General features: G+C 34.8%; 3 protein-coding genes across 23 annotated transcripts; all 3 read right to left on the minus strand.

Annotated features, from left to right (window-relative positions):
- Positions 1–39: 39 nt before the first annotated feature.
- On the minus strand, positions 40–2214 carry Adk2 (Adenosine kinase 2). Of its 3 annotated transcripts, none has more exons than XM_069126693.1 (5): positions 2055–2214; positions 1142–1349; positions 796–1071; positions 308–716; positions 40–236 (listed from the first exon to the last, which is right to left on the minus strand). In XM_069126693.1, the coding sequence occupies exons 1-5, from the start codon at positions 2168–2170 to the stop codon at positions 109–111; spliced, it is 1137 nt and encodes a 378-aa protein (XP_068982794.1). In that variant the 5' UTR covers positions 2171–2214; the 3' UTR covers positions 40–108. The 3 variants fall into 3 exon arrangements, with proteins under 3 accessions (XP_068982794.1, XP_068982796.1, XP_068982795.1); XM_069126695.1 differs by lacking the exon at positions 2055–2214 and adding an exon at positions 1859–2015; XM_069126694.1 differs by lacking the exon at positions 2055–2214 and adding an exon at positions 1450–1617.
- A 561-nt stretch (positions 2215–2775) lies between these two features.
- On the minus strand, positions 2776–15528 carry lark (RNA-binding protein lark). 15 transcript variants are annotated; one of them, XR_011174953.1, is made up of 9 exons: positions 15386–15528; positions 14188–14381; positions 13306–13468; positions 12588–13133; positions 12375–12444; positions 12161–12260; positions 8910–8954; positions 3384–3732; positions 2776–3234 (listed from the first exon to the last, which is right to left on the minus strand). XR_011174953.1 is itself a non-coding variant. In XM_069126701.1 (8 exons), exons 3-8 carry the CDS (start codon positions 13447–13449, stop codon positions 8016–8018), a joined length of 954 nt encoding a protein of 317 aa, XP_068982802.1. In that variant the 5' UTR covers positions 13450–13468; positions 14188–14381; positions 15386–15528; the 3' UTR covers positions 7701–8015. The 15 variants fall into 15 exon arrangements, 9 of the variants coding, with proteins under 9 accessions (XP_068982802.1, XP_068982801.1, XP_068982800.1 ...); XR_011174955.1 differs by lacking the exon at positions 8910–8954 and adding an exon at positions 11438–11524; XR_011174952.1 differs by having other exon boundaries at positions 8910–8957; positions 12161–12444.
- Positions 15529–17108: 1580 nt separating this feature from the next.
- On the minus strand, positions 17109–23337 carry tkv (serine/threonine receptor kinase thickveins). 5 transcript variants are annotated; one of them, XM_069126683.1, is made up of 4 exons: positions 23174–23337; positions 18371–19370; positions 17870–18185; positions 17109–17781 (listed from the first exon to the last, which is right to left on the minus strand). In XM_069126683.1, exons 1-4 carry the CDS (start codon positions 23262–23264, stop codon positions 17653–17655), a joined length of 1536 nt encoding a protein of 511 aa, XP_068982784.1. In that variant the 5' UTR covers positions 23265–23337; the 3' UTR covers positions 17109–17652. The 5 variants fall into 5 exon arrangements, with proteins under 5 accessions (XP_068982784.1, XP_068982786.1, XP_068982787.1 ...); XM_069126685.1 differs by lacking the exon at positions 23174–23337 and adding an exon at positions 22388–22924; XM_069126686.1 differs by lacking the exon at positions 23174–23337 and adding an exon at positions 22383–22924.
- Positions 23338–23968: the final 631 nt, after the last annotated feature.

A 23968-nucleotide genomic window follows, 5' to 3' on the forward strand; every position in this document is an offset into this window, starting at 1 on the left:
AATGTAAGTAGGTACAAAATTGTTCTGTGATTCTAGAAATTGAGGTAAAAAGTTGTTAAATCATTTATTAAGTACAGAATTTACAATTACTAACTGACTTAAGTGTGATTAAGGAGTAAAATCAGGTTTTCCCTCGTAAGTACATCCAGATCTTTGTACAATTTGAGTTGCAGCCCAAATTCCACATTTTATACAAACTTCTATGCTTTTACCTTGCACAAGTTGAGCCAAAAAACCTGAAACAATGACATTATATGTTCTTTTAATCAGGTTATTAATTTTCAGTTAGAGAACCAGGAATCTATACCTCCTACAAATGCATCACCAGCTCCATTAGTATCCACAACCTTATCATTCGGAAGTTTTGTAGCAGGAATCTCAATTATAGTGTTATCTTTAACTACTAATATATTATCGGGACCTTGTGTTATTATAACAATTCTTTGTCTTTTCTTATTCAGTTTTTCCATTTGTGACAATTTCAATGCAATTTCTTTCCTATCCGTAGTTTTAAAATCATTTGCTTTTGCAAATGTATCAGCTTCTGCCTCATTACCAAATAAAATATCTACATAAGGAAGAGCCTCCAACATTGGTTTTTTATAATATTCGCATAAAAATGGTGCACTCAGATTCATTATGAACATTTTATTTTTTTCTAAAGCATGTTGTGCAATCATCAGGATTGTTTCTGGGCTTACAGTTAAGAAAAAGCCCTAAAATTTAATGTGTAATACTTTATATTAGGTTCAAATTTAACCAAATCAAATTAAATAGATTTAGGTTGATACATACAGAAATATAAATGTATTCTGCCACTTCTATAATTTTTTTATTTTCAGATTCTTCTATATGTGAAGGTGAAAAACAAGTGGCTGCAGCCAAATTAGCACATAAGGAACGTTCATTACCAGTAATAAGAACAGCACAGGTACCAGTAGGTTCTTTCTTTGTATATTGATAACAAACATTTAAGCCATCTGCACGTGCTTTATCCTCCAGAATTTTGGAATACTTATCTATTCCAACGCAACCCATGTAAGTTGCAACTCGTGGTTTCTCCAGGAACCACTATGGGATAGTCAATGTCTGATATTTCCTTTAATGTAATATAATACATCAAATAATATAAAGAGTTTACTTGTGCTACCCGCATAGTATTTTGTACAGAACCACCGGCGATAAAATTTGCATTATACAATTCAACTAATTCATCATACATTGGCTTGTGTTTTTCTTCAGCAAGAATTGCATCGTTCGATTTTAAATCATATTTTTCTAAAAAATTCCTATCTACAGTCGCTGAAATATCAAGAAGAGGATTACCCACGCCTAATAGGAGGCCCTCCCTGAAATATTTTGAAATTATCTCAATTGCATGTATAAACCCATTTCTCAGTGAGATTTATTATAAATATTTTACGCTCGAAATAAATTAATATATTATACATATATCTCCTCTCTCTTCCTCTCTCTTCCAATAAGGATTTATACATTCCAAAAAAAAGACAGCATCAACAAATTATAACCTGAATATATTTTTTACGATATTCCTGTTACAAATTTAGGACATAAATTTTACACACGCGCGCGCGCGCGCGCGCACGCGCACGCACACAATGTTAGAAAAAAAACAATACAAACTGTTTTATACGTATTTATAAAAAAAAATTCGAATAGTTTCAAGTTTCATCTTCAATGAATCACAATCATGCAAGCACATGATACAATGGCGTGTAAAACCTAACCTTCTATTAATATTTGAACATAACCTCAACCCTAAGCTAGATTAAAGTGTGATAATGATAAATAATAGAATAAAAGATATATATATATATACAATATTAAATTATCATACCGTAAGTGCACCGCCATTTGTTAAGATTTTTGGTACTTAAAGTAACAATTTACCATACATGAATATCGACGATACGCCACTAATTCGTGGCGGAGCTACTCGTCACTTGCTGTTGCAAAGTCCAACGAAATCACGTGCACTTTTAACTCTATTTGTATTAAAATGTTATCTTTATTGCTGTCATTTTATACGTTACCTCAACATTTTTATTGCACTGAATAGTGACTGATGAAAATTTATATATGATACTAATATTTTTATATTACTAATATCAACTGTACCATAATTCTTTTCGCAAATGTTGTAATACATTATTATTAAAGATATACAAATATGATACGCTATTATTATCACTTGAATAAACTTACATAACACTTGCTTAATGCAACATATTATTAGTTTTCCATCGGCGCATATAATATATTATTACTTGTTAGTTTATTATGTTGGGCAATTCATAGGGGAAAAAAATTTGAAGTAACTGTTATCTTTAATGTATGCAATATCTTTAAAAAAAAAAAGGTATATATTATATATAATATTTACATGTTACAAGTTTATCATATTAATATTTATATTTTTATGTTCAAAACGTAATTAGCATTTAAGAAAACAATTTAATAGAATTATTTATATACAGATCACATATACTATCTCTTTCTTAACTGCTCAACTAATACGCATGTATTATACTTTATTAAATTCAGAAAGAGAATAATTTTTTGTTTCATTTTATATCCTGATAGTATATTTCATGTACGCATTATTTATTAAACTTAGCGTTATTGTACTTACCACCAAATTTCAATATAAACTAAGACCGTGATATATATAAACTTTGATCAAATAAAACAATGCATAGTAGTATCCTGCATCAGGTAAGGTATCGTATGCCTTTATAATTAATGTACAACTGATTTTCACTAATTATTAAATGTATTGATATATACATATATTCACATTTTTAACACATTTGATTAAAAAAAGGGAAGAGGATAAAGAAGAATAAAGATTCGAACAATTTATGTCGTATCATACTGAAGATAAGCAAAAAATCATGGTAATAAAACAGCGCATTTAAACAGTTACAAACGCTAACTGTTACGATCATTAAAAATTTTCTGTTACGTAAAAAGGAACATTAAGGTGCAGGAATAGAGATTCTACTTTCCTTACGATACCTTCTTCTTGTGCTTCCATACATTCGAGAAAAATATTAAGAAATCCAATGTTAACATAACATAGAGAAGAGTGTTGGGGATGAACAAATTTGCAGTATCACCATATCCGATGTTACCTTAGAGCCTGGACACCTATATTCGCATATTCTTCGTATCGTAGTTTTTAATGAACATGCGCATACACTGCTGCATCTCCTAAGAAAGAAAACATGACTCTCAAAAAGTTCAGCAGACAAAGAAATGTACGAATTTTTAATATTTTCAGAGAAGAAAACACGTGTGGTTGTTTTTTTTTGTTTTACTTGCATTTTCACGCGGATCAGAATGATACAGAGTAAACTTGCCTTGGTACATTGCGGTTTACACCCAACATATTTGTCCAAAGTGGGATCTGCGGTGCCCATATCCACCATCATCATTCACCACCACTTTTGTCAGTCATGGCGTGCCTCTGTCAATGAAGTACAGAAAGTTGTCCTGGTCGACAATTACATCTCACCTCATAGGATACGTTGTTGTGCTAATTTCTCTCTCTATCTCACTCTAACTCTCTCTTATTGTTTTCTTTTTCCCTCCTTTACTTTTTCTATTTATCTTTTTTCTTTTTCTTTTTCCTTTCGTAATCGACATCATCAAAGCCCAGCTCCTTCCAAGTATGTCCAAAAGCGCTTGAGGCAGGGGCTCTATCGTGTCCTATATCATACATCACATTACAATATGCATAATGTCTTTTTACATTTCTCTGCGGCGCGTCTCTATCACTTTTTTGATAATTGATAACCGACGACCCGGTACGAGACACGTATAATTTTTGTCGCGCATGTGAAGAATAACACGTCCCGGTTTTTTGGCTATTTTACTTCCGTCCTCACATACGCATGTTAAATGTATATCGTTGTCCCGGTTTCTATACAGCCGGTAATATATCTCTATTGCGCCTTACTTTCCGTTTTCAGATACAGCTTTTTTTCCTTTAATACGTGGATATCTTTTTTTGCTTTATCTTTCACTTTTCAAAATTCGCGCGTCACGCGTCGTCTACCATAGAGTGACTGATATACTTGCATTAGTTCGTGGAGGGACTCGTACGTATGTATTTCCGATAGCTACTTGGCTCGGGAATTCTCATACCGTCGACCTTTTTATGAGAGTTTGTGCACATCTCGGCAACCCGACGAATTTCAACTTGAACGGTTGCAACGGCTTCAACGGCGGATATGTTCGTAAGACTACGAAATAACGTGCATAGGTCACCGCAGACGTTCCCGATCGACGTGATAACTCCGGTAGAATGTAATCTTCGACGACTTGATCGATCGAATTGCCGTCAAACATGGGACGAAATTGTGCTTTCCATATTCAAGTTCCGAACACGATGGCACAACATAAGTACATACGTATCTATACGTATCAGTCGATAAATTTCGCTTTTTCTTTTTGGCTCGCTCCATGACTTACTCGCGTATGCTAATCGCGTCGAACGTCGCTGTCGCATGTTTTAATTACGTAACATTAACTGAGACGTATGTAGAATAGTATCATACGCCTGCCTATCTTTTTTAATAAAATTTTTCCTAAAGATTCGTTTCATGTCTAAGAACGCATGTTTAACGATACATATGATCTTTAATAGTATAGAATTTCCTCATATTTTATTTACAAATGGTATTTGGATCATGCTTAAGTATTTCTCTACATGTAAATTGCGAGCCCTATCGTTAAGCTGACCGAAACTATTATTACGATTGCTTACTAGAAGCTCAGTCCAACAACTTTTTCACAATCGTTAAGTAATAAAAAAGGGGAAAGGTTCGGTGTGTAAAAATTGCAATATTTTCAGCAGGATATCCAAAAAATGAAAAGAATGTGTAAAATAATGAAAAAAAAATACATACTAACATTTGTGCAGCGAAAAATGGATATACATGTGTATGTGTGTGTACGAAATTGATACCATCGTTCAGCGTATATTTCAACTACGTTTATTGCTATTTCACGATTTGTGAGAGCGATCGTTCACTTGTATCCAAATAAATAACGAAAGAAATAATGAAAGATGCGAAGGAATCGCATACAGAAATAACGCTATTGTATATACAATAGAATAATGAGCATGGTTATTAAGAAATTAGTTACCCATAATACCTTCTGCCTATAACGTTACATACCAGTATTCTGTATAAATATGTAATTTTAGGTGTCTCTCTTAGACATGTAAAAACATATAAATGTACCGATTTCTAAGGGGAAAACTAATCTAAATCTTTCTCTTACGCGATCACGAAAGAAAAAATAGGGAATATAAGGAGCGTAACTACGCGGAGACACTGTACGTGTATGTTGGCCGATTTACTTAATAAAGAGGGTGCGACGACGAAAATGAGGTCGACGACACGCATATTCGATTATTCAGGAATCGCCAATATCGTGTATCTCATGATCACGGCACGTTTATAACGCACGACACGCAGGAAGCCAGTAAAAAGCGCGTACATCCGTTTAACTAACGATTATATGGGGCGTGTGTCTTCTTAGATAATAAACCTTACGGAGGTGATAGGGACTGGACGGTATAGTAAAGGCTCTGGTTATAAGGGAGGAAGGGTGGTCATTACCTTGAGTGACGAAAAACGGTGCAAATGATGATTAAAGAACACGAAACGCCTTTTTTGTGAATCTTCACAAGTACATTGTTATTACATTCCTTTCTTTAAACCATTATTAGTATGATTATCATTAATCTAATTACCTTTGAAAACAGGTCGTATCATCAAAGAAATAAGGAACAGAGGAAAAACAGGGGGAGAGAAATATTACACACGTCATTAATGTGTATACGCTGTTCAAAACGAAAAAACGGTGGTTATTGGTATATCTGTGTGTGTGTGTGTGTTGTGTGTATATGTATGTATGAAGGGGTGTATCATGGACGCACCCGCGCGTATGTACGTGTGTTGTTAGTGTGTATGTAAGTATGCATTTATAAGCTAAACGGAGCACAACTGCAATTGCCGTATTAATCTTCGGTAATTATTCACGATAATTAATTCTAATATGTTAATAAAACGATATTACGTTACTACAGATTAACGATATAATATTCGCACGACCGAGATTTAGATTCCCATACAGAATCGGCGCATCTTGAACCTACTGGGTCTCTGAAATTGTATCTTTTAAGACTTTTATTGTTTGGTAATCGGGAACCGATTCGAACAGTCGAACCCGCACGCACTTCTCTCGTTGAAAGTAAAGTTACACATAAATACGACAGTATCCCTATTATCTCGTATCGAAAAGCATTATGATTATACGGCGGAAGAATATTTAGACGATATCGGTAAAACACACGCACGCACATCGTCGCCATCTTCGGGTGTTACTTCATACGCTAGACGGCAAAAATTATCATCGCATAATATCGAACAACCGTTCTTTGTCATTTACAACACATTTTTTACACGCATCACGAAACTCGGTTTTTGCTTGAACAAACTGAGATTTTATCCGAGGCGCGACGATAAAGGAATATCGCGCATGATGCCGATTAAACGCAGGACCACTTTTCTCTCCATTTCTTATATATATAAGTATATAAAAATATATATACATATATAAACATAAGAAAAGACAGAAAAAGAAATGGGGGAGAAGTGAACAATTAGATATTGTCGAATAAACGTTTGAACGATGCTCCGATTTTGTGATTACGACACGTTGTCAAAAAACGCCCATCTAAATTACGTTACAAAAAGGGACCCGACGTATATTCTATGTTATATTTGCGACTATTAATTTCATACTTTTCAATTCTGCTTAATGCGCTCTCTATACTATGATTAAACTTCAAATCGATCGATATTCTTGCTATCAAATCTCGATACTCAATGTATTACTGAAAGAACTCTTGCTTTCCTCCGTTTACCACATTAGCGGCCGCGATTAAGTTCTTTTTGCTTTAGAAGCGCGTGGAAGTTTCGTACGATCGAGAAACAAGAATACACGTTACGTGCGCGTCATCGTCACAGAAACAGCATCGAACACGACGCGAGATACATACATACATATATACATATACACATGCGTGTATGTATACATACACATACATGTTTATACATATACACACGTATGCATCTATGTATGTATAGGGTTAATAGCATCGTCCTACCAACAGCGTTCGACATATTACACCAGTTTTCACGACCATGAAGATACGGAATTGTTTTTAAGCATTTGCGATAATATTAGTAATACTCGCATTTTGATAAAGAACTGAATATAATTCAGGAAAACGAATTGAGTCGCGTTGAAAGATTGTCTCGGTAGGAGGATGCTACGACAAATATATATTTTTCTTACATTAAAAGAGAAAATTCTCGATATTACTGAATCGAGACACGCGTGAAAAAACTTCATATAGGTCCGATGAGGGAGGTTTACGGAAGGAAAGCGGGCGAACGTCACGACGAGATGCGTGTGCGCTTACACATATACACGCACGCACACACTCGCGCGCGCGCACGTATGCATGTATATAAAATGTGTGCAAGGGAATTTTTTTCTTTTTTTTTTTTTAAGGAAAATTGGAGGAGAAGTGGCAGAGAAAAAGAAAAATAATGATGAAAGGAGGTATAAAGGCGACGGCATAGAAAAAAAACCTGTAAATTCAATAAAATACTTTATCATTCTGTTTGTTGCTTGTTTAAATCGTCCGTATCATATTTTTTTGCTTTTTGTCTTCTTTCTTTTTATTTTTAGGAGGATGGGCGGGGATTCTCGTCTAAATAGCGCATCACGAGGAGAGTACATGTTTTCCGGATAGAGCGGGCGAATGGTAGATCTTCGCGCGTGCAGATCGACAGACATAGACGGCCAAGAGTATCTCGGTCCCGAGGCTTCCTGCTAGCGACAGACACAGACCCGACACACAGAGACAGACAGACCGACAGAGACCGATCCGAGCCCGACGCGACGATTTAGTATGGTGCGAACCGGCGCGACGGCGATGGCCCTCGTAATCCCGGTCTGGTAACCAAAATGAATCTACGTCAGTTATACGAGATCGATAAAAAAGAAATCGGGAAAAAACCACACGAGCTAAGAGAGGAACAACTTGTGAGATACAGAAAGGGCGGATAGGTAAGTAGACAAGGGTGGTACGTCGTATTATATCATATGAAAAAAGAAAAATCGTACTATCTACGTACCGACAGAGAGAACGATTTATATACCGTATATATATATAATTTTTTTTAAGGTACGGGGGGAAAGATAGTTACTCATGGGAGAAATTTGGTGGAAACACCGTAATGAGTACGTTTTTTCCTCGTTATTCTCGCTAATTATTTTCGGCAACGTGTATTAGTATCATGTGTACTTTTTATGCCAACAAAAATTACTAAAACTTTCAAGTTATATATATACATTCTACCAGCACTCTCCGGTTTTCTCTTCTTTGCAAAATCCACACATCGCCCTTCTTCCTTCTTTTTTCATCAATGTTCTCTTGTTGTTCCAATTTATCCGGTTAAAACAGTAGATAAACAGGCGGATAAAGGTAAATTAAATAGATCGTAATGCTGTATGACTGTAATTGCAGCGAATTTTCACTACAATTAAAGTTTTCTACATTTCCACGTGTCAGCAAGCTTTAATCTCAATCTAGTACTAACTGTAATTTTGTCAGTAAATACTTTCTCAATAACCGAGAATAATAAGAGAATATAAAAGAAGAAAAGGCAATTTGGCGCATCGTGGCATACAAAGAAGAGAGCATAATTAATTCAATTGACAATCGAATATTTGGACACATTTCGACACACAAATTCAGTGTGAATCAATTTTTAACCCGAATTGACACGTCTACTTACCTACGCTCTTCAAATGAATCTCGGCTGAAGTCCTCGTACATGCCTCTACTATAACAGCGGTATAATAAATAATCGAAACTACGATTGATCAAAGATCAATATATACACCATACTTGCTCCCTTGTCCAAGGCTTAACTTTGTGAATTAGTCCCTGTATAATGGATAATGCAAGAAAAATTGTCGCGTGCTGCCTAATATGACTGTTAAAAGTAGTTAAAAAAAAAAGGTCGGAAATGGTTCGGCAAGAAACTATTTTCATAGGCAGTTTTACGTTTAGACAATGTACAAAATAAAGGAAGACGCTACCATCGACCAAATATGACGACGAGCACAATCACTGAAGAAGGGAAGAGAAGAACGTATTTATGAAACAGACGAATACGTACATGAAATATGCTCGTGTACAATTACGGAAGATGCTATTTATCCACGGTTAACTACCTATCCAACCAGATGCACATTTGAACATCAACTGACGAATATATATTGCCCGAATGAATCGTAATTATTCGGAAGAATGCTTGTGCAAACGTATGTACATATGGATTAAAACTTGAACCTGCACAAGGTGGCGCGCATTCGCATGCTAACCAGATATCTACCCAAGACAACGAATCTATTATCGCTTCAAAATCAAACTAATAGTAAATTCGACTCGGACTTATTTCTCTTATACATGTTGTTCGTGTATGTGTAGTTTTGTATATGTGTTAAGCTACGCGTACTTAAATTATATCCAAAATATCTGAATGCAAGCAGTAACCAAGTATTTCTATCCGCTTTATTTCATACGAGGTACATTTACTAGAAGGAAAACAAATTAATAAATGGACGCGTAATTCAAGATTCGCAATGATAAGAACATGGGATCTTTCTTTTTCTCTCTCTCTTCTTTTTTTTGGCCAGTCATATAAGGCAGGCAGCGTTAGACTGGATTTTTAACCCATGCGACTTTCAAATTATAAATCAGTTTATATAATCAGAACGTAACGAGCCATTTGCAGCCCAGGCTGGGATCATGTAGGATAATAAGGTTACATGCAACAACAAATTCAAAGTATTCAGAAAGATTGAGAAATTCAATCAACTCTGTTTTCTATTTGAAAGTTTACGAATGGATTTACATACATGAAAAGCTTTGAACCTCGTGAGTAGAAGTCAGCTTCAAGAACTTATGGATCGTAATTTTGAAGCAAATTCTTCCCCCTATCCATCTATCTCTCTTTTTCTCGCCCTCTCTCTCTTTTCCTCGCGTGCGCTCTCTCTCTCTCTCTCTCTCTGCATAAATTTGTGTATTTGTTCAAGTGTATATGTGTGCATATGCACGTATGCGGAATAGGTATGTACTCGTGTCAATGTGTACACGCGCGTTTTCATAATTCTTTGCATATCTTTTCGCTTCGATATTGTAATACACGGGGCCGGTTTCATGAAACTTCCACGGATAACTTAACATTTTCAATCAATTCGAAGTGCAATTTTATAAATCAATTAATACAATTTTTATCCTTACGTTGCAACAACGTAATTTTACTAAAATTAAGATCGATAAAGCTTCGCATGAAACTGAAATCAGAGAGAAAAGAAAAAAGAAAAAAAACTGAAAGAAAACGATCATACGTATATAATCATAGAGTCGATAACGTAAGAAAATAAATTTTTCGTTTTAATAAACGTAAAAACGAATTACTTAGAAATTAAAGAATTACACACTTTCCCCCGATTACTTGGAAACAGAAATATCTATTGAAATACACGACGTGTGCATCATAACTTGCTTTTCCCCCTTCTAACATACAACTCGAAACTATCTATGACGCTCTTCGTAATTTTTTTCTCCGCGATGCACACTTTACGATTTACCTTCCGTTGGCTATCGAAAAATTACGATTGAAAAATTTGATGAAATTACTTTGAACCAAGACTACATTGAAACTGATGCGCGTTTAATAGAATGTTTCCGAAGCGTATCTATGAAACTGGCCTTAACAACTATTAGAAACGCCGACATACAAACAAACTTACTGTCCAATGCGTCTGGAGAGCTGGTTTCTACTTACGAGACATTTCAAAGACAATCGATAGGCGTCGTTCCTGAAAATCGCGCCAGCCCTTTTTTTTCTTTTCTTTTCTTTTCTATCTACAGCGTATGAGAGTTTGTTAGAATTGTAGGATCGCATCCTGGCTCGCGGTAGTGCGATCAAGAAATCTAGTTCGCATTCCTTAGGAACGTTTCTTCATCCCAGGCCTCCGCGCCACTCCCGGTTGAGTGATGTACGTAATAAGGAGCGCTTGAAACACAAAGGATTTATGAGAGACATACAGGCCAATCTCGCAGTTAACGCCATGGATCAAGAGAGTCTATGAACAGGGACATCCCTAGAAGAGCAGTCGACATGTTCAAGGTACGATCAGTCGAGACTCGGATTTTGTTGGCACCGAGGAAAATAGAAGCTGATGAAGTACAACGCGCCAGCGACAAGAACGAGGTATGACTACTCGCTAACAAAAGTGGTCAAAGACTTACTCTTGCACGACTTGAACGCTGGCCCGGGACTGTCTCTCTAGGGTTGCCCGCATTCATGGACAAAGATGGTACGCAGCCTGAGGTGCACTGAAATTTAGAATGTACAGAAACGTCCAAGCGTCATGATACACATTAGCATTTTATTACACAGACTCTGCACTCATGTGGGCATCGGGTCGACAATCTACATGGATTGGAAAAATATCGATTGCTGTTTCAACTATGTAATGCAACAAATAAAAAGTATACGTGTAATATACACGATACGACTATACGTTACCGTATACGTATACGCATAATCATGAATATATACGCTCGCGTGTATACGTACACACATATCATGTGATTTTATTTAAAAAAAAATTGAAACAAACGAAACAGATGTAATAATGTGAAATTAACGAAAATTGTATAACAATGATCAAATGTGAAACGGCAGCTTCGAAATTTTTTATCGCGAACAAAAGAATAACCTGAATTTGCCCGATGCAATTTAAAAATGGCCATTTTTCCACAAAATAATATATACCCGAGAGAGAGATTTGAAAAATATGTGTGAGATCGAGAATACACAAGAGAAAAGAATAAAATACACGGTAAAGCAAGTACTCTTATTTGTCGACGAATAACCGAATCCCAATTCGCATGAGCTGTCAATCCAGCCTGGAACGTTCACAATGTTAAGTCGGACGAATGGGCAGTCAATAAATTGGCTCTACTCACCTGAACCGGCCATTGTTGCCACTTGGAGGGGGTGATCGGCGGCTGAACATGCCATACTCGTTACCACGGGAGAAGCCAGTGTCGCGCATGGATCCCATACCTAGAGGAGGCATAGGAGGCATTGGGTCTCGTCTTGGGGGTAGAGGTGGCATTGTCATTGGTGGAAAGTCAAGCCCGCACATGGAACTTCCCATGTCACAGGGCCCTGTCATACCCGTAAACCGCCTCTCGTAGAGATCCCTGGTGTCCTCGAAGCCTCTCCTGTCATAGTAGCTTTCGTAATCCTGCAACACAGATAAAGAAACATATTGTTACGGACGATCACAACTATATAACAAATTTCTGTTCTTTTTGTTTTTTTTCCTTCCCCCTACTAAATACTTCTATTCTCAACAGTTACTAAAATAAGAAAAAGAGAACTACTTACTCCAAAGCGGCCACCACCCATTAACCGATCCCGAAGGAACGGTGGTGGCGGCGGTGGAGGATACGGGTCGCGTCCAAACATTCGGTCTCTGTATCCGTTTCTATCCGGTCCTCCTCCCATTCCTCCTTTTGGGCATTCCTTGGACCAATGGCCGCCGCGACCGCATCGATAGCACTGTTCAGGATCCCCCATTCCTGGCCTTTGTCGTACTCTGCTTGTAGAAATTTGAACCTTCATCGGCTGACCATCCACCATTTGTCCATTGAGTTCCTTGATGGCATCGTTGACATCACCTGTTGCTTCTAGATGGACGAATCCGTAATTTCTCACGATATCGCATTCTACAACGGTACCATACTTGGCAAACAACTCGCGCACTTGAGGCGCTTTCGTATTATCTGTGAGATTGCCAACAAATATTTTGGTTGTAGGAGTATTAGGTCCCTTACGACTCTTTGCAGCCTCACATTTGATCGGCTGTCCATGAACTATATGTCCATTCAAATTTTGTATCGCATTTCTCCCTGCTTCTTCATTCTCCATATGCTGTTAAAAAATATATTATAACATATTTGTTGTATGAATGTATTAAAGGCTCGTCGAATTTGGGCCAAGATGCAACTATCCAACAGAGTTATACGTGTAAAGTAAGGAAAGAGGAAACGATAGATCAATACGTTACGATACGGATACGTTACATAGAATAAAGGAAACTTACCACAAATCCGTAATTTTTGACCACATCACATTCTACAACCTTTCCATATTTTTCAAACAATGGTTTAATATCGGCATTTGATGTTTTGTCGGCTAAATTACCGATAAAAATTTTAAATGTGCCAACGCTACTAAAACCCGGCATTTTCGGCTCGTTGTAGAACCTAATTTCAAAAGAAAAAAAATATTTCAAATATTAGTCGTTACTGACTTGTACAATTTTTCCAAACATACAGTATATACAAAATAAATACTATGTAGCAACAACACTAGAAAACTATCTAGTATATTTAGAATATTTACGACTTTTTGCATTTGCATTTGTTGCTAACATAATTAAACCAACACACGCCAGTCAACATTACTCTATCCCACGTATTTTCAACGAATAATTAACTTGCTGTAATATGACTCATACATATTACATTGTATATTGAAATGTAATATTTACAAGCTTTCACTTTGTACAAAGAAACATAGCATCAAAAAATTGATTAATGATATTCAATGGTGACGCGATTGTTTAGATTCCCCCTCTAGTGCACTTTTTCCACCATTTTGCTAACGATCTAACATTTCGAATTTCGAAGGTCATCAATTTTGCCAAGATATTTCACTTGCGCATACGAATATTAGCAGATACAATCAGTTTGGTAATTTCTAAATATAGAGTAATATAATTTTTTCAATTTTTACTTCGATAGGGCAATGAAAAGGTACACAAGCCGCGAACAAGTAGTGCGTTATAAAATACGTAGTACAGACAGCGTACCGACCTTGTCGAAATGGCGCACCAAATCTAGGAAATGTCTGTGGTAACGATCACCCTCTAATTATCATGTATAAATTTACGTTCAAACACCATACGCTTTCTCACACTCACCGAAGAATACTGTGTATTATTTTCAACGAATGATTTAACCAACGCTGATAATAGGCACACGACTTTATACACGAGAACGCAATCTAACAATGGCGTCTCACTTGCCGCGTCCGCTAGTGCGCGAGATGTTGAAGCAGTGACCCCTATCGGAAAACTGCAGTACAGCAGACCGTGAGAATGAGGTGTCCAAAAACCTATCACGAACATACCTTCAACTATATTTCGTTCACTAGAAATAAGTTAACGCGGGAACTATTTCTACGCTACACTTATTTTCCTTCTTACCAATGTTAATCTTACGTTTTATCGCTCTTGGAATGGGATAGGTTAAATTTCCATTCTTTGAGCATAATATATGGAATATAATATATGCTTGTTCACATGCAATATTGGAACATTAAAGCATGTATTAAGGACTATTCAAGCTGTATTGAGGCTGCGTTCAACACACGTTAAAATCGTTTTACTTGTTATACATATTTAATTACATTAAAAGTTACATTAAAAATTATTTTTTTAATTTCTTCTTGTTCTATTAAAAGCTTAGTAAACAATTTAGATGTAAATGAATAATAATCATTATATAAATTATTACACTATTAAAGACGATTATAGAGCTTTGTACTATTTTGCTAATACTGCTATATACGAATGTTATTAATGCTTGCATACAATTCTGTACGATAATATATACTATTTCTACAATTCAAACTACGTATGATCCTTACGTGTGATGAATTTTAAGATTAAATCTATACAAAATCCATATCTCATTGTATGATTCTAAAATATATGATATACAAGTACTATGTAGAAAATTACTATAGGGTAACAAAATTAAAATTTACTGAACGAGCAACATGCGACAAACCGTATGTATCAGGAGTTCAACTGGCATCAGTTTATTTGTGCATGATATACAAAAACAATTCGACGATAACTATATCGCATGCTATTAGATATAAATTAGTTTTTACGTTTTAATAACAAAAGAGAATTATTTATATAAAATACTATGATATTAGGGAACTGAATAAACGTGAAATGGCGTGCTTCATGTATCTTCATGTCGACGCTACGAACCATAACTACATAATCTCAATGTTGCAACTACGTAACTATAAATTTATATCTATATGTTATTTTAATCTTATAATAAATTACATATGAAATATGGGGAAGGTATTAAAACACTTACCAAGTCAGTATTTCCGTAAAACAATCCGATAAAACACAACGGCAAACCACACGCTTTCCTACGTAAAAAATGGCGGATCGAAATAGAGTGGGAAGTGGAAAGCTGCGCGGCGTCTCTTTCAAGATAAAACTCAGAGTTGCCAACTGTTGAAAACAAAATTTTCTATTAAAAAACCAAATGCCTATTCAAAATTATTGGTATGTCTATACGCGTTTGATGTCACTAATATGCTACATATTTTAATTTAATCACCTGATCATTTTTTTCGTAGATATTGTAAAGAATTACATTTTTAATCTAAATGCTTTATACAACTAGAGTAAAAGATAAAACTATATAATTTAGAACTAGACTGCGGAGTTTTATGCAAATTAGTAAAATATAAAATTTTCGTAGAAAGATTGCCTTACCTACCAAATATTATAGAAAGCACTATACCTTGGGTAGTTTATTTACTTTTTCATATTATACGCATTCTGTGGAATTTTTGCGCTTTTAAATTTCCTATAAATGCTTAAAATCCGTAATTTATTTATAACAATGCAGATTTTTCTTACTTTGCCTGTGTTTAAAGCTTCTAAAAGTTAATTTGATAGTTAAAATGGTTTCTATTATTTTTATTCCATCATACTAGTAACAATATTTAATTCTGTATAACTTCATAATATAATCATACCACACTAAATGTGTAGGTATTGATTTTCTATCTATAAAATTGTTTCTATTTTGATGACCAATATTTTTTTGTTTCGTATATTTACAGCAAAACTTATAGAAAAGAAAATTCCCTTGTAGCGCATAAACGTTACTTAATTATATAAATACTCACTTGCAACATTCTATGTAATCGTATTAAAAATGTTGCACATGTACGGAAAAGAATAGTATTAAATTTAATACTTGTGAAAAATATAACTTTAATTATTTGCAATCAACCTACTATTAGCTATAACTTTAACATAGATACAATCCATTTTCATAGAAAATTTACGAACTCACCAAAGATTGACTTCGAGCACGTAATTTGTTGTATGTGACGACAATCTGTAATTAGTTAAAATTTGGATACATAATATTAAAAAGACAATTTTTTAAGAATTGTCGATGAAAATTTTTATAATTTCTAATTCTTGTAAATTTTACCGATCCGCTAAACAATATTGTAGAACAAATCGATATATCTATATTTCTATCAAAATAATGTTAAATCTTACAAAATACTTTGACGAATAAAATTGCATTGCCAAAACGTAGCTTTGAAATTTAACAATTGACGAATTAAACGAAATAATATGACATTTGTTAACTTAAAAATATAAATTATATACTACAATGTAGATAATACAATATCATATAAAGAGACACAGTATTTAATGTCAAAATCAACACAACGGAAAACCATATTAATAAAAAATAATTTTCCTATCTTAGAAGTCAATAATAAGCGTATTAAAAAAATGTATGGAAACTGAATATTTAAAATTTACCTCGTATCCTGAGGTATTCTGACATATAAGAATATTTCAAATATTTATATTTTACAATCGCTACGTACTTCATACGTTCTTAATATAAAGATCGTCTTTATATCTATAAACGACTTAAAATTTCATGTATCCTGCAAGATATCTCATTTTCTGAATAAAATTGTACACTCATTGTAGTATTGCACTTTTCAATGACAATCATATCAAAGGCATATGAATATTATAGATTACCACGATTCTGTTAAAGGTGGGATTTTAATACGTATAAATTCGTAACATTGAATAGATACGATAAATTTAAATGCTATCATCAAAACGGTGTTTTCACTTCTCTATAGATTTTTGCTATTAAATATATTTGAAATGTTTCTGTTTATAGCGTTCATGCGCGCTTGTTTTTTTTTTTTTTGGCTGGAAAAAAAATTATTCTTTCTAAGTAGTAGGCATTGTTGAATACATATTCAATAAATTTCAACACAGTGAGGCGCGTTAAAACATGGATAGTATCATGTTTTGTCGCCTTTCACATAAAAACAAAAGATATACACATATACAACGTTCATTCATAATTTCTTTCTTCTTAACTCACAATTGATCATTCATTTGATCATACAAATTCGCACATTCATACATTTTCATGTATTTTTAAATCTTAATATTCAGTCTTCAGGCTTGCAGTCTGTCAATAAATCTATGTACACCGGGTTATTTACAAGGGAAGAAATTATTTTTCGGCTACTAGCGATAAGATAGAACACATCCGACGAATATCGTCGAACGCTATACGATTTTAATAGCATTATCAATATGTAGTTTTGATATTGTCTTTTTCACACGTAGCGCTGTTAAACGAACGGCTGGATTTGCGTGCCAACATTCGGCTATCAGCTTACTTAGCGCAAACAGAATCTGTAACAAAAGGCAAAAACATTTTTTAATATAAAAAACGTTTTACTAAGATGTTATTATGTAAAAATATGATTAATTCTATTCTTACTGAATCATTTTCCCACCGCGCTGGTATTATTGGACGTAATCGTTTTACGCAAACTGCTAGTCGCATATCTTCGAAGTCTGGATCACTTGGAACAACATCATGGTATGGTAAAGCATATGGTTCCACCATAGAGCTTTTGCTACCTGTAATGCATCTTCTGCAAGCTTCCCAAAGCACAAGACCAACAGAATACATATCTGCCATTTTGAAAGCGTCAAAGGAAGATGTGTTTAAGGTTTCATCCAAAACTTCTGGAGCCATATATCGACGAGTACCCACTCGTGTATTAGGTGCAATATCAATTTCTCCACTTTCACTGTAAATAAAACATTACACTCCTATAACTTTGTGTATATAGTGCAAATACTAAATCAAGTCTTACAATGATTATTTCATTCTTTCATACATACATATGGATATCTACAAACATGCACACGCATGTTTTGCGCAATCATCACGATAACGATAATACATTTCCAAATTACAATATTTATTATTTACCTTATATATCTTACTGCCAAACCAAAGTCAGCAATTGCACATTCACCATTCTTTTTCACTAAAATGTTTCTACTTTTGATATCTCTATGAGCTATAGCAGGCTTTCCACGTGTGCCAAAGATCTCTGTATGAAGATGAGCAATTCCAGAAGCAATTGAAAGACATATTGCTAAAAGGCTAGGGTGATCTAGAACAGTAGTTTGGAGATAGTCATATAACGAGCCTCTTTCATGATAATCTGTAATTAATAACATTTGTGTCCAGGATCCTGTGCCTTTGATATCAGCAGCAATAAAACCCAAAATATTATCATGTCTCATTAACACTGTTTGATAAATCTCAGTTTCCCGAAACCAAGATGCTTCTTCCAATGTAAAAAATACTTTCACTGCCACTTTTTCTCCTCTCCATCTCGCAAGCCATACTTCACCATAACGTCCCTTCCCAACACACTGAGACAGGGCTAATTGCTTGGCAATAGTTCGTTGTACTAAAAGAGGTAATCCTGATCCAGAGCCACTACTCTGATCGATAAAGTCTTTAAGCGTTCCCTGAGAAGGCACTAGGCAAGGGCCCCTTTCTTTTCTTCTGTATCTGTGATATATGATCACCATAGCTATTGAAATTACTATTAAGCATATAGACAAAATGCTAGTCAATATTATAAGTGGCGCAGTCGATGCTATGGCCATTGGATTAGGTACTGTGGTAGTTCGGGGTTTATAATCAGGATATAAATCTTTGTTACATAGTGCACTCTTGTTACAGCATATTATGCTTTTTCCTTGTAAGTGTGGCACAAGGTATCCTTTACATTGCATGAAACCTTGTTCATCTGGTGGTAGACAGCCAAATGACCATTCAGGCACATATTCTCCTGATTCTGCATCCCAAACTTCTTCTACTGCACTGAAACAATGACCACCAGGTCTTCCCTCGCAAGTTCCATTTTCTCGATCATCTGGACAGTGCCCTTCACAATAACATGTAATTCCTAATGCTGAAATTAACACAATCGTGGAATTGGAATAGTAAATAATGTAAATTTATGTGGAATACTAGAATAATCTATTGTAGCTTTTAGAACTATGATCGTAACATGCAAAATTAACGAGAATGTATTTTTCTTTTTTATTTGAAATCTTTACTTCAATTCTTTAATTATTCTATGTATAAATATTATAGTAAAAATGAACGAAATTAACAAAAATGGTCGCTAAGAATCGTTATTCCATTATTAACGTTTGAAATAACAACAAATGACGTCTGTATGATCTAAATGACCATGAGTTCCGACAAAAAGGAATTATATCTACAAGAAATAGAAGGAGAGTCGAAAAGAATGAGAAGGATCGGGTAAATCGCTTATCTTCTGTCGCAGAATTACTCTTTTGTCTATTTTACGGTGACCGCTCTATTTATATCTTCAAATATTTAGATGAAGGATTAATCTTCTGAATGTGTGCTGCTCTTGTTCCATCCCTTTGATTCTTCCCCTTTCCGGCTTCTGTCGGAATTCTTATTTATTTTTATAAAAATAACGAATTATACGTAAACTAGAAAATTGCAAAATAATGTAACATTTTAAGTTAATTATGCGGTAACGGTATATGTTAAAGATAACGAGCGTTAATATTTTTGTTAAATGTAAGCTTTTCCTTCGTGATAATAATTTCAAAAAATAAAAAAGGAGAAAAAAATAAAAAGAATTGGATAATTTCTCAGGTTTGAAATGTGTTGTTAATAATCCATAATTCAAATTTAAATTGTATTTTGCTGAAAGCATGTGTTCATAACCGACCAGTTTTTTAGCCTGCGGCATAATAATGCCGTATGTGCCGATCGCACCGTACAAGGAAATCACTGATGCACGATTGTCCAACAATTTCCAAGAGAGGTAAAACATGTTTAGTGCGGTTTCGGTCACGTGTTTCTTTTATCCTTATTTGAAGAGTAAGGAGAAAAACAAGAAACGTCACAAAATAGCTTTATTAGGAAAATTAAGTTTTAATATTTTAGACCACTAGAAAAGAAATAACATCTAATGAATTTAACTGTATTGTTCGCAAAATGAAGTTTATATCTTGCTTAGACATCACAAAAAAGAATGATTAATAAAATATTAATTATTCTTATCTGTATTTCGTTCCAGTACAGAGTGGACATTCCTCATTTTTAATTAGTGTACTAAATCTTTAACACTATCTTATAGAGATATTTTGAATATTATAATCATTATGATTTAATAGTTCCAGAGTCTTAGTTATCACAAAAATGTGTTATAAAATGGTAAATCATGAAAAAAAAGACATTCCTTGTTTTTACCTCCTTATCCTTCATTTATTTCGCAAATGTCAAAGGAAAGTCTCATAATGGTCAATAACTGATATGTATTTTTCGAAGATAGGAATTGTTCAATGAGAGATTCGATATAATCCAGAAAAGGAGAACGAAAAGTTGAATTAAATTAAGTTGAATTGAATCAGATAGCTTCCTAGGTGCTCAAACGAATAAGTTTCGATAAGTTTCCATACATAGATATTCTTTTGTACGGCTTTCGCAAAATAATTAGTACATATAGAATAGCGAGAAAACTAACAATACGATGCATTTTAACCATATACGATCTTAGCTTCTGCGCGTGACAAAAAATAATATTGATGTAAAACAGATATTAAGATTTCCCTGTAATCTTCAACTCCAATCAAGTATCAACAATTTAACCGGTATTCAGGTCTCTTCGCTAGAATTGCGCCATTTTATTTTGGTGCGACTAACATTTACCGAAGATCAAAGAGTTAAAGCGTATTAGAAATTGCTTGACAGCAACCTTAACATAAGCCGGTAGCATTTATAGCATTGAAGAGTACAAAACGAAAATTGAAGGGCGCAAGTAAAAGTGCAAACCCAGATTAAATCTTAAGCTACATATTAACTAATAAGATATCGTATTAAATATATATATGTATCAAGCGACAAGGTTTTGTCGGTTTTTATATCTTCTATAGAAGAGCGTATTAACAAACGATGTATAACGTATGTATATAAAACTTTTTACATGTCTTAATTACGAATATATATTCTCGTTGTTAATTAGGAAAATGTATATGATATGTAATAATACGGTTTCAATTGATATGTGCAGAGTTCAGACATCATGATGGCGCAGTGTATCTGCCGCGCGATGAATATCGTGTTTAACGAGATGCGAACTGTTCTACATCTTTATTATATATGTACATATAATACATATTACAATAGTTTTTCCGTAGACACAATGATACGAAAATCTAAAGTAATTGCGCAGTTCAGTGATTTTTCCTAATTCTGATTATTTAATTTCAGTCCCCTTTTACGAAACAACCTATCCTTTTTATTAAATTTTGAACATTAAATAAATTAAATTAAAAATTCTAAATATGATATTTTTTTATAAAATAATAAAAAGTACATTAATTTCTCAAGTTCCTCCGATAAATCTGTTCGTTTCATGATGATAATTTTAAGTAAAAAAGGAACTGGCATGAAATAGTGAAAATTGGGAGAAGTTACTAAACTATAATTACCGAATCTGACATTGTTGATACGAGCACGATGGTACTGCATGAGATGAGTAAAGAGTAAGGAAAAGGAATGGAATTTGAACAGTGTTTAGAGATAGTGGTGTGGATCGTGAAACCTGAATATAACGCAACAACGCAACACAAGCCTACATCCAACCTGTCAAAATCCGTTCGAGGAAAGCAATGAATTTGGAGATTAAGAAGTCAGTCGTTCTCTCGAGAAAGCAATTTCGGCGACGCCTAAAATTAATCTGAACTGAAGCTACGGGGACAAACAAACAACTAGACAGAAATACAGGATAGTCACACGTGAAACCAATGAGACCACTCGAATATGGCGCGAGTCACGTGAAAAAAAGGAAAGAAAAGTAGGAAAAGGTCGAGGCACAGTCGAGGGGAACTTTAGAGTGTATAACAGCAACGAAACACTGTTGTTGGTATTTCAGTACCTAACCTTAACGCCGAACCTCCTCTTTCTTGCTCGTCGCTCGCTTTTCTTCTCCTCCTTCTCTCATCTCCGAGTCAAGGGTAAGAAAGAACGTGCGCTACTTTGGTATAAGAATTCCTTTTGCAAAAATACACTCGTCGCGTAGTGAATCACAGTCTGCGCACTCACGAACATCGAAACTCACGTTTGTTTACGAAAAATTGAAGTTTGTAAATAGTACCGATAAAACTGATACACATATAGATGTCCGAAAGGAATCGTAATAAGTGTTGCGGAAACACCATCGAATCCGCTATTCGGTACCATTATCACTTAAGGCTTAAGGAAATTCTCTAAATCGCGTTAAAAAAGAAGATTGCCCTAAAATCTTATCGTATTTTGATCTTTCGCTTTCGCAAAACATTAGAAGACCAGGCATGTGTTTGTTGTCAATATGTTGAAGGAAAAAGTAGTGCTGCAGCATCATTAATCAAAACGAGAGCGAGTAAGATTGAGAGAGAAAGAGAAATAGCGGCGATGGGGAGCAGAATAGCATAGTGGGAGGGAGGGAAGGAGGGGGGGGGGGAGGGAGGGAGAGAGAGAGAGAGAGAGAGAAAGATAGAAACAGGAACGGCAGAACGTTCATTCGTGTAGCAAAAGGCGAACAATGGTTAACAGCATACATTAATCGTTCTCACGTCGAGAATCCGCATCCGATCGATTCTTTGGTACATTGTACACTGTTGCACTTACCACTTTACATAAAATACATCTCGTACGTACAATTGTAAAACAGATCACGAATATACTCACCACAAACAAATTTCGCGATAAACACTCCTAAACTGATCCACAGGCCGTATTTACATCCGCGCCGACCTGGGGTGGCGAAGAGCGCAGCCATTTTCTACATCCGAGAGCACATACTTCACTGTGACGTAGGGCGAGACGCGTCGGCCGCAGAGCGCAGGCTGATCAGGTTCGGCTCTTTCCGTTCTTCTACGGAAAGTACTGACAGCTTATTGGAGAGCTGGTTTTGTAGCACGTCGGCTGTTAAACAAAGACAACTGCTTGAGATTATCTAAAAGAGAGAAATAAAGATATATTCACGTATCAGCAGTGTATCTTTAATTCGTGGTACCCGGACAAACTATTTCGAATTTTTTCTAATCGAACGGTATTTCAAATAAATATGAAATTTCAAACAAAATTGGTCTATAAAAATTTCTATAAATTTCAATATTGTCAACTTCTTATTTTTTTAATCGCATTTACGCACAGATACATCTTTGTAGCATTCTCAGTTTTCGTGATATATATTCGTGTTTAAATCATTATCTAATTCATCAAATTGTCCACTTAAAATGATCATTTGAAATGAAATTAAAATTTTATCCGAGAGAGATTTTTCGAACAAGATGTTTCGTTTAGTTCCTTAGTTTCTCAGCTTATTTGTTTTTGTACTGCATTATTCACATGTGGATTACATACTTAATTTGTTTAACATCTTATACGCGATTAAATTCTTGAAATCGCTAAAACGCCATTGTAGATCCTTTGCATCTTATCTGTAAAGATTTCACATTTAAAGCTACGTACCTGGTCTGT

This window comes from Bombus flavifrons, chromosome 14 (genome assembly GCF_040668555.2).
Source record: "Bombus flavifrons isolate JBK064 chromosome 14, iyBomFlav1_principal, whole genome shotgun sequence".
Classification (NCBI taxonomy): Eukaryota; Metazoa; Arthropoda; class Insecta; order Hymenoptera; family Apidae; genus Bombus; species Bombus flavifrons.